We start from the raw sequence: 11,695 nt of genomic DNA, 5'->3' as shown, positions 1-11,695 counted from the left end.
TTGGCACACATCAACAAACCGTACAGGGGACAGACAAAAAGACAGGGTGAGTAATATTGTCTTGCTGCTGTTTAATTTACCAAACACATTACATTTTACAATTCTCACAAACACATATATGCATAATATACTTTGTATACATATAAAACGCTAACAATTATCCATTAAAGCATACAAAAAAAAAACATATAGGTATGTATTTTTGCTTTCTGTTCAACTAAAATCTTTATGATGTATTTAGGTACGAAATTATACAACGTGCTTTTATTTTACAAGGTAATGAATGCCAAGTTAACATTCAAACGTTTTGTTTGTTTTTTGATTTTTTGAATAGAGTATGAGGTACACCAAACCTTTTGCCAATATATATGCATGTGTGTATGTAAGATAACCTTGTTTTGTTACCATGTAAAGAGTGCGAGTGGTTTCCTACTGCACTGTTTCACCAGATGAAACCATATTGAGAAGTTATCAAGATTACTTCTCAATACATATTTGTCAATTGGAGATATTGTTATACTAAAGTGTGTAACTTTATCTTTAATTAGGTAAGGTAACAACCAAGAACAAATTAACTTGTTGATATTGGTGCATTTCCTTAACTGAATCGTCAGCTGTCTAAAAAACATTAATTGAGGAATTATTAAGGATATTTTTGCTGTTATTAATGGTCGATTCATCAGCCTTGTTCAGATCAGGCCCTGGGGTTTCATTTGTATTTTCATATGGGATCCCGAAAAGACTGCAGATTTTCTTCAGCATCAGGTCGACAATCTCCTCCTCGTCTGAGGGCTGGGAAAGAGAGAACAGATGACAAAATCATGTTTGAAGTGATAAGAAATATTGCAGGGATGGTCTTGACACTTCTAACCACTGAGAACATTAAATGTACTTCAAGACAATGTGAACAACCAACATTGCAAAATTGGAGCGCAATTCAGTACACATAAAAGCCCACAAAGAACGACAACGGAACAATTGTGTTTCATTGACTGCAGGTGTATCATTGCTTGTGTATAAAAGGAAAACTTGTTTCATCCTGGAAATGAAGAGAGGCTTGGAGATCTTTTTCCAATTAAATGCAACTGAATTACACTAATTTCATGTGTAATATCGAGCAGGGAGTGTTTATTAAAAGCTGTATAAAGCAATACAGCTTTAATCTAAAACAAATTACAGAACAGGCATAGACTATTAACCACACTTAGAACAAATGTCCCTTCACTCCTCAGCAAATCACAGACCCCCAGCCTCTCAGCAGGTTCAAGAACTGCCAGATATCTACGTAGGGTGTTGAGTTAATCTCGAGACCATCTTGCAATTGGGTCACACCATACCAGCTGTAACACCCATTTGATCAAGGGCTTTAGAGAGTGTGTGTGTGTGGGGGGGAGCAATGGTCCCTTTTCCGCTTTCTACAACATCATCTTCAAACTCAGCCTTCAATTTGATCTCAACTACACAACTATAAAGTTTCCTATGATGCTATCGCATTAGCTTTATCTGTCTTCAGACATATAAACCGTAGGTGAGGTACACAAAGCCTCCTCTGTGGAAGTCTCGATACAGCAAGTGTCTCTAGGAGAACATTTTTCCATGATAACACACAAACACACAAGGGGAAAAACAATAACAGCTAACACACTGTTGCCATAGACTGTATAGGAAATCAAATATCATCAATCAAATAATTAAAAAGGCATTTTAAAGTGATAGAAATGTCGCAATTAATGTTTATGAATTGTGAAACATACTTTGACGAGGAACTGGATAATGCAGTGGTCAGAATATGTCACTTACACGGTAGCAATGCCAAAAAAAACTAACTTGTGATACTATTTTGTATAAATCAATAGACTTCCACACAATCAAGCATTTTTTGCAACCAGTTGAGTTGCCCCCTGCAGTGATTATGCTTGACAGGTAAGCATGATTGTTAGATGTAAATGTTTCTCTCGACTTATGGTAAGGTTTAGGATGTATAGCATATCATTTATCATTTATTTAATTCATAGTGAACGCTTTGCAGCTCCATCCACAACCATCAAATGTTTCAGAATAACCTTCAGCTATGTTTCTAAAGCGTGAAAACTGATTTATTTTTTAGTTTTACTAAATTACACATTCTGGTGCAATTATTATGTGATGGTGAGCCTACTCCAAAATAAACTTCAGCTCTTAGAGATTAAAATGCTAGTTGAAAAACGTATATCCAATTCATGAAATGCAGAGTAAAGGTGTGCGGCGCCAACCTTCAGCCGCTTTTACAAAAGCCGAGTCTTCTATAGGAGTTGTCAACCTAGGACAGGACATTGAAAGGAGTCAGATCCATTAATGTGTTCACACTGTTCTCTTGGCTGTAAAGATTGACAAGGGTCTGGACTTGGCCGCATATGAACTTTGCGTGAGGAAGCATAATGAGGAAGTGAAAGCTCCGGGGATCACTTGGTAACTTTGAATTCAGCCTTGTACTTTACTGTAGACAGCAAGATCCAGCATTAAGGAGGCATACTGAGGCAGCTGGCATTTTAGTTCAATTAAATTCCATCCCTTACACATGGATGTATTTATAGTCAAGAAACTATATAGAAGGTCTGTTAATTGCTTGTTGGAATGTTTGAATCCCATCCTTGCTTTTGGGCTGTGCAGTATGACTAGGAATATTGTTGGCCTTGGTAGCATCAAAGACTGACATGTACATTTCAAAGTGATATGATATTTTGCCTCGTTGCACATACAGACGCGTGAGAGCAACAATAGAATTTATCTGGAATGTATGTTTCTGACCAATTGATGAATGTAGTGAATCTCATCTTGGCTCTGTTTATTGATAGATATACAGCTTATGTCCCTTAAGCTTCTTCTTTCTACCTTTTTCGGACGGAAAAAACTGCATGCTAAGGCGAGACATTACATTATTATTATTCCATGACGCCGGGATCCGGAGTCATGGATGATCCTGCGGTCCTGTGTCATGGATTGCGAGTCCTGGATCTTGAGTCGTGGCTGCGGTCCTGGATCATAAGTCCTGGATGGATATCCTCGTGGATTCATCTTCTTATTATACACACATGCATTTCAAAACATTTGGACTACCTATGTTGCAAATGTATTATCTTTTCAATTTACACACGGCATCTATTGCACGTCTGTCCGTCCTGGGAGAGGGATCCCTCCTCTGTTGCTCTCCCTGAGGTTTCTCCCATTTTTCCCTTTAAACTGTGGGGTTTTCTCTGGAAGTTTTTCCTTGTACGATGTGAGGGTCTAAGGACAGAGGGTGTCGTATTGTCATACTGATATTCTGTACAAACTGTGAAGTCCACTGAGACAAATGTAACATTTGTGATATTGGGCTATATAAATAAACATTGATTGATTGATTGATTATTGAACTGTTTGCGAGATAAATAGTTTTTTCTGTGCATTAATCTTTGTTTCATGCCCACCAGCACTTCCATCAAGGTGGCTTGAGCCTTAACTGTAAATGGCATGCTCTTTCTTAAAAAAAGGGTTCCAGAGAACTCCCTTACTCGAATATTAGCATATATCTGCTGTAAACAGTTAGCAAATTATTTTGTATGCCATAAAAAGTATAATCTGCTCTAAAACATTTTTTTGACAAAGATATACTTTAGTCTTTTAGAATGTATTATTTCAGTCGAAAAACCTTGATTAGTTAAACCACAACAACACATACAGTATGTGATAGGTGTTACCTTGTGATATATTTGCTCCTGGTGGAATGCAACAAGAATCACTGATAGGAGAAGATTGAGCACCACAAAGGTCATGAACACGATACAGGATCCAAAGAGTAGTCCACCGAGCACGGGGGTGTTGTCCAAGACCTGGCAAACAGTGCATCAAATATATCAATGTCAGTTTCAAATAATACAGAACAAAGCTCAAATCATGCACATGGTTAGTCATCCAACAGTTTGCACTCATGAGTTAAATATACACAAAAATTCCAAAGTTTGAATTGCCTGCATCAAAAGCTTGATTGAGCACAGTCCGATGGCTAAGAAGATAACCCCTTTTATGCTTTAAGGTTGAAATAAGTACCCCTGACAAAGATGTGTTTTTGTATAAAGGGTATGGCAGTGGTGGTTCTAGAATATTTTACATGGGGTGGCAAAGGGGGGGCAAGAGGTCATGCCAGGGTGGCATGGGAGGGCGGACAGTACGTGGTATCTTATACTGTATATACAGTATACGTATATAGTACCGTAACCTATTTATTGTTAATTCATGCCCTAACACAAGTGTTCTTAATGCACAATATAAACAAGGTGTTCAGACAAACAATCAGGTGCCCTTTGAGTCCCCCAAGCTTACTTCAATAATTTTAAATGAAAGGAAACTACAAAATGTATTTTAAGGCAATTAATTAATAGAACAGGTTGTTTTGCATTACAATGTAAAACTAAATATATATTTTTTTTTTGTTTTAAAAAAATTGGTTGTCTTAGTATTAGACAACAGACATATTTGCATGTCCTCACAAAACATTATTACATATTAATTTAATATTAAACAAATCAAAATGGCCACTTATCCCAAAATGTTGCTGTTAATATGATCAGATATGCTTGTCAATTTTAACTGATCAAAAATAAATTCTGAAAAAATACTTGAATTATCTATGAAATTGCAATATTGACACACGTCCCTCAGTTTGTTTCAACCCTGTCACGCTATACCATTTACCCTCCTATTAAAATAATGGATCAGTCCATGTGTCATCTGCATTGAGGGAATTACATCACAGAAGTCTTTTGAAGCAAAGATGGCAAAGAAAGGCAAGTGTCAGTGTCTTCTCTTACCTATATTTCAGTTTTTGTATTGTCAGATTAAGATTGACAAGCTCAACATTTCAACTCTATTATATGAATTAAAAATAGTAAATAATTGTTTATTACAAAATAAACAATAATTTTGCAAAATATTACAATTTTGTAATGTCCTTAACTTCCATGTGGTGCCATATCTTAGCTAAACAAGGTTTCATGGCTACTTTTTGTCAAAAACTTCAACCCTGTCACTTTTTTTCAAGGAAATTCCGAGTCATTATTTATATTTTGTGCCTGAGGTGGGAACATGTAAGTAGTCCACTACCAGATGTTATGATCAAACATTTTGGTTTCATTTTTCAAAGATGTAAAGACCCGAAGGGCACCCGATTCAGAAAATACTCAGAATTCCGCTTACTGTAAGTAGGCCCACAGTAAAAGTACTTAGTTATAATTAAGTACACAAATGACATCACCCATCTCTTAAGAGAGCTAAAGGTGACCTGTGCAGCAACACATTTCAATACATATTGGTCAATACTAAGAGCCGCTAGATTGTGCTGCTGTAATGGAATATGTAAGCAAGGAGAATAAGAACATACCATGTGGTCCAGCTGGAGTCTCATCTGCCTCCTGATCCCTGCCTCTGTACCTCTTTCTGACACTTCATCTTTATTCCTCATACATTTCTTCTTCTTCACTAATGTCTTCATCTCCTCCTGGCTTCCTCCTGTTCTGACCCTCCTGGTCTCTTCATATCTATTTTCCTTTTCCTCTTTCTGTTCGTCCTGATCACTTCTCAGATATGTCTTTTTGTTGTTGTTAAATCACTCCAGCTACTGTGGCCTGCAAGAGTCTACTTGTGAAAAGCACTGGTACTTGTATAACTTTACACGTTAGGGCCATGTAGCTAAGTAGCATATAATAAATATAACATAAGAAAGTATTTATCAAACGCACACAGGCAGCTGTGTTTAGATCCAGTTTGACGGTAAAGGATGTATGGTGTAATTTAGCTGGCCTCATTGCTGTGATGTGTAATTTACGTGGATTTCATAGTTTAGCAAATAAAGTGATCGATCTCCCAGCTAGCGCTGCCTGCGTAGTATTTTGTAACGCAACGTCCCAAACAGCGACCGTCTGTTAAACGCTATCGATTCCAACGGCAGCGTTTTATTAATATTTTGTTTCAAGCTCTCGTCTTTAGTAAAAACAAAACTAGTGGAAGGGGAAATGCTCCCAGGGGAAGCTGATCCACCTTCAGGTGCTCGGACAGCTCGTTCCCTCTCTGCAGCTGTGTGAGCCGCGGTCTGTGTGAACGCCGCTCCGCAGTTTAATGCAGGGCCATAGCTACGTTTTTAACGGGCCTAAAATTATATTTAAAATTATTCACTTTTAATTAATGTACTGCTTGTTTCGTTGCTTGAGAAGCTTGTGGAAATAGTGTAGGTTTGTTTCTACAAGTACAGTTTTAGGGAAACAAAAGTTAGGGGGGCAGCTGGGGGACAAGGCTCTACAGTGGAGGGGGGGGGGGCAGCTGCTCCCCCTTGCCCCCTGTAGATCCGCCCCTGGGGTATGGGACCATTTAAAGGCCAGAACGAGATAAATAAAAACAGCATTGGTTAAATAAACTCTTTTGAATGGGAACAGGTTACTCTTTCAATGTCAAGTGCAGAGTAATAAATACAACTAGATGGACTGGATCGACAGACATGTTGTACAATATAAATAGAAGGTCACTCTACACTCAACACAATCTAAATTAGATAATGGAATTCGAGCTGAACATATTATAAAATGAACGTTTTTTTAACCCACTCAATCTAACCACTGATGCCCCTTTCACACCAACGCGTTTTCAGCTCCGGCTCGGAGCTGGAGCCTGAAAAGTACCGTTTTTTCCTGTTCACACCGCAGAGGCTCTTATACAGTACCTCATTCACACCAATGCAACTCCGGTTCAAGCTCCGTGCTAGAGCTTTTCAGGTTCAGAACCGGTTCTTCGGTTTAGCTCCGGCTCTTTTCAAACTGCCCAGAGTCCGACTGGTGCTGCGTCCAGGGTTGGGTTGTAACGGATTACATGTAACGGCGTTACGTAATCAGAATACAAAAATCAAGTAAGTGTATTCAGCTCGCGTTACATTTGAAAAACGAGTAATCTGATTACAGTTACTTTCGTAAACCTGAAGTGAATACATTTTGGAATTATTGGTGGAAAGATTTCCTCACAACATTTAATATTCATTACTAAAGGTACAGCCGGCTCTCTGAGCAGAATATCTTTTGGCCATTTTGTTGGTAGATAATTGAAGTTCTGCACTACACTGTTACTACACTGAGGTTATGTCTCTGTTTAGTCCCTCCTCCGGCGTGCAGGTGGAAGATCTAAAATGTTTATAATGTTCTAGGTTCTATAGTTTTGTGTAAACACTACAAAGAGTAAAGATCAAGGGAAAACAGGATCGAACAGCTTCTCTGTGTGTGTGTGTGTGTGTGTGTGTGTGTGTGTGTGTGTGTGTGTGTGTGTGTGTGTGTGTGTGTGTGTGTGTGTGTGTGTGTGTGTGTGTGTGTGTGTGTGTGTGTGTGTGTGTGTGTGTGTGTGTGTGTGTGTGTGTGTGTGTGTGTGTTGAGGTGTGTGTTGAGGTGTGTGTGGTTAAAACACATCAGCCACACCGCTCTTTAGCCTTTCTAATGATTCTGAAGCTAAACACAGTGAAGGCGGTGCGTGAAAGGCACTGTGCGCTCCTCTTCTGGGGCTGATTTAATCCTCCAGCTGCCTCCTGGCGCTGCAGATATTTCATGAAGTGAAGGAGGTTTTCCTTCTATAAAACAGCTGCGGGCAGCAGATACTGTGAGTGTCACGGACATGAATTCATAGATCAAGGCAGACTGGTGCACACACTCTCCTGTTTTGCCAATCCGGTGCTTAAACAAAAATACACCCCTGGCCGAAATGTCCTTAAAATGAAGTCTGAGTTCGACATTTTAATTAATGTCCTGCCAACACTTGCAGGACAGAAAGCGACACGCCCGTTCTAAGACGTGTCCCTCACTCCTCACATCCCAAGCTGCATTCCCAACAAGTTTATTATGTTGTTACATCGTTTCAGATGTTGTGTTTCAGTTGTGCTCTTCATAAGCCATTAAAACAGTAAAAACACGTTCAGTTTCCTTTTGCTTTTTGTGTCTCCTGTTCACCAAAACATACCCATCTGTTATGGAAAAAGAAAGTAATCCAAAAGTAATCTAAAAGTAACGTTACTTTTTTAAGACGTAACTGTAACTGTATTCGGATTACTTTCAGAGCCATGTATTCAGTATCAGTAGCTGATTACATTTACAAAGTAATCCTCCCAACCCTGGCTGCGTCATTGCGTTATCGTTTATCAAACGTTTATCGTTTGCGTCATGATGTTACCGTTTGCGTGCCTGCTTCATAAAGCCAAACCGCGCGGAAACCCCTCACAGCTGACACCGACAAAAACGACAGTGGCCGATTGTGCTCCAGCTTCCTCTGTACCTCTTCGGAAGACCAGATTCCCAGTAGGTAGCTGGTCTCTTCAGTGGACCACTGCTGCTTGTTAAGTTTCTCCATCATTGTGTACAAACTGGATAAAACGCCGTCTTTTTGTTGTTGTTCAGGAGTTTATCCCGCCCCTGCCCCCGCCCCCGCCTCGACGTCAGCGTGACGTATGTGGTGCTTTTTCTCTGGCCGGACAATGTTTTGGTGCTCGAAATGAACCGGATTCCGGAGCTAAGAGGCTGCTCCGCTGCGGTGTGAAGAGGAAAACCCGGTGCTTTTCGAGCTCCACCTCCGAACCGGCCCTGAAACACTGTTGGTGTGAATGAGGTATTAGCTCCGGAATCCGGTTCACTTCCAGCTCCAAAAAATTGTCGGTCTAGAGGCAAGAGCTTCGGAGCTAAGAGGGGTCGTCGCTTACGTCTCTCTTACGTCGAGGCGTGCATGAAACTAAACCCACCTGCCCTGAACATGGGTCGACTGAAGAGTCTCGTCATGCCTGCCTACAAGCAGTAGTGCTGAGCAAAGTGACTAGAAGGCAACCACACACTTATAAAAAAAAACACACTTTATAAAGTCAGGCAACACTAACCAGGCTTCGTGTGAGTCTGTTTATTTGTACCTTACTTTGACCATCCGTTCACTGTTATTGATCACTGTAGAGAGAGGCAGATGTTTGTTTTGTATTATAGCAGCTATCGGATGGAATCAATACATTTGCCTCAAAGGTTGTCGTGTCCGACTATCACAAGTAGAATCATAATAAAAATATGGCGGTAAAATGTGCCTGTAGAAAACGGTTTACGCCACAATAGGATAGCAAGTAGTGAGTTTAGCTTCGGTTGCTATGCTAACATCACACATTTTATACCAGAGAAACTTTCATAACAGCGTTGTGATGCCAAACAGCGTCAATTCAGACTTACGGCCCGTCCACACAGCAGCGTGCGTTGACACTTGCCGGCGGGCGTGTCTGAAACTCGACCCACAACCAATCACATGAATCTCACGCCCCTGACACACAAGCAGCGGTTTGATTGGCTAGAGCTTGTACTGGCATATGATTCGTCAAAGGCGTCAAAAGTTAAACATTGCTCAACTTTTGCAGCGAGCCACGCCAGCAACGCTCCACGTCGCTTCCCACGATGCAGTTCGGCGAAAAGTGACGTCACCCCATTCAAAGTGAATGGTGAAGCGTCAACGCACGCCGCTGTGTGGACAGGCCGTGACACACATTCACTTAAGGGGAACTGGGGATATGTATCAGCTGCTTGTGTGACAGTCGGAAAGTGAATACTTTAGAGCAGTCGCTGCAGTGTGAGCTAACGGGAGAATAAACTCCCGTGGAAGAGCAGCCAGCACTGCAGCGGTCGGTAAATGCAGCTGAAACACATTAATGAACAATGAACCACGGCACTCTGGAGAAAAGCATAAGGTTGGAGAAGTCCTTATTTAATTTAATCTGGCTTCGTGTGATTAAAAGCAACACGATCATCGACCCAACGCAGTCCCCCATTGTTGTTGTTGTTGTGAGTGCCGTAACGCCGTCGAGGAGCAAATCAGCGATGTAAACGGTGACGTCATGACGCAGCAGTGGCAGCACCAGTTGGGCTCTGGGTGGTGTGAATAAAGCGGGAGCAGAAAAGGGAAACCGGAGCTGAACCAGAAAAGCTCTAGCACGGAGCTAGAACGGGAAAAGAGCTGGTGTGAAAGCCGCATGAGTGAACTGCAGCTGGTTCCAACAGTATATCCATTGTCCTACAACACTGAATCATAACGCTCTTCTTTTGGGGCTAAAACGATGTTAATTTAAGTAATAGTATACATCTGGCATCTAAATTATATTATATTATTAATAATTATAAAAGTGTATAAGTGGATATTATTATTAGAAAGAAAAATATATCTATGTAACAGGTGATTCCAAACTTTTGAACAGTATTTTGTAAGTATTTTCCATTGCAACTCTGTGAGTAGTGGGAAGAGTTTGTATACCTCGTTGTAATTAAAGATGCCTATCTGCAAACTGATGAGGGTCAGGAGAGCATCTGTCAAAGTTTTATAGGAGGATACCTTCCAGCCGTAAATCACGTTGCTCTGAAGAAAGAGAAACCATTACATCAACAAAAGGAATGTCTGAAATCGTGACTTTCTAATTTAATTTAATATATACATTTGGATGTAATGGACTGATGTTTGGTCATTCATATATTGCCATTTTAACCATAGAAAACATGTACTATAAATGAGAAAACATTTAATGTGTCAATATATTAAGTGCAACCTCCCAAAACACCATCACTGCACAATAACCCCAATACACACGGTCATTATTTTAATAAATGTATTTAAAATGTCAGTAGATCTAAGGATACATATTGTACTCACCCTACTACTGTGCCGGGTAAACTAAATACAATTTAAGAATTTTAAACTGAACTCCCTTTTTTAAAGTGTGTAATTTAGTAACAGATCCAGCGATATACAGGACTTCAAAAGTAATCCAAATGTTTTAACATTTTGAGAAAGATTCCATGTCATAGTATTATTTAAACCCCAAATTACTTAACATGCTTAACATTGAATTAAATAAGAGCCATAAAGACTCTGATCTTTGTGTGAGGGAAAGGTGGAGGTAAAGGGAAGATACATACTGAAATGGAGTAAGCCACAAACATGACCACATTGACCAGAAGCAATCCGGATACGTCACTCCAGGCGCGCTGCAGTGCAGCGGTGAGCATGTTCATCTTGGCGTTCAGCCTGAGTAGGTGCCACAGTTTGAAGGTGGAGAGCAGGACTAGGAAGGCGATCATATATTGGAGCAATGAGTCTGCTGAGGCTGTCTCGTAAAAATTAGCAAATCTGTGTACACAGTGAAAATGTGATCCATCACAAATAGGAGAAAAAGAGTACCTTATTATTTATGGCACTGAAAATGTGTCATCATTACAGAAGTCAAGATGAAAGCAAAGAATTACACAACAAGACACAAAGAGTCTACAGCCATGTTACAGGCTCTATTACACTTTATGTGAACATTAGCATGCTAACATGCTCTTAAATAAAAATGCTGAAAAGTTAAAGGTTTACATTTTTCAACATCTTAGTAGAGAATGTTAACATGGTAACATTTCTAGCATTAAATTAATCCAAATATTAGCTAAATATATCCAAAGGTTGTTGAGACATTTCACTGGAAATCACAAATTTGAACGTCAAGTTGGCTCTAAAGGAAATATCAGGGGATCATTCAAATTCTAGGATTAATAGGTATCAGGTTACAACATAATTTATACAGAAATTAATATTAATGCGATAACCCTAACGCCTCTAGCATGGATCAGTAGCGAGCAGTCAGGGCCCTCTAGGCCCTCTGTGA

General features: G+C 39.9%; 1 protein-coding gene across 1 annotated transcript in view; it reads right to left on the bottom strand.

Annotated features, from left to right (window-relative positions):
• Positions 1-209: 209 nt before the first annotated feature.
• Positions 210-11,695, bottom strand: part of LOC307029668 (polycystin-1-like protein 2) — a 34,684-nt gene continuing 23,198 nt past the window's right edge. Inside the window, exons 19-22 of the mRNA XM_079665747.1 lie at positions 10,968-11,178; positions 10,309-10,410; positions 3,717-3,848; positions 210-792 (exon numbers count right to left, since the gene is read on the bottom strand). Of these exons, the coding sequence (XP_079521873.1) occupies positions 619-792; positions 3,717-3,848; positions 10,309-10,410; positions 10,968-11,178 (619 nt within the window). The 3' untranslated portion in view covers positions 210-618. The remainder of the gene's footprint in view (positions 793-3,716; positions 3,849-10,308; positions 10,411-10,967; positions 11,179-11,695) is intronic.

Source organism: Notothenia rossii (assembly GCF_949606895.1).
Source record: "Notothenia rossii genome assembly, chromosome: 2".
Lineage (NCBI taxonomy): Eukaryota > Metazoa > Chordata > Actinopteri > Perciformes > Nototheniidae > Notothenia > Notothenia rossii.
The sequence above is the reverse complement of the archived record's forward strand: the minus strand, read 5'-3'. Positions and strand labels throughout refer to the sequence as shown.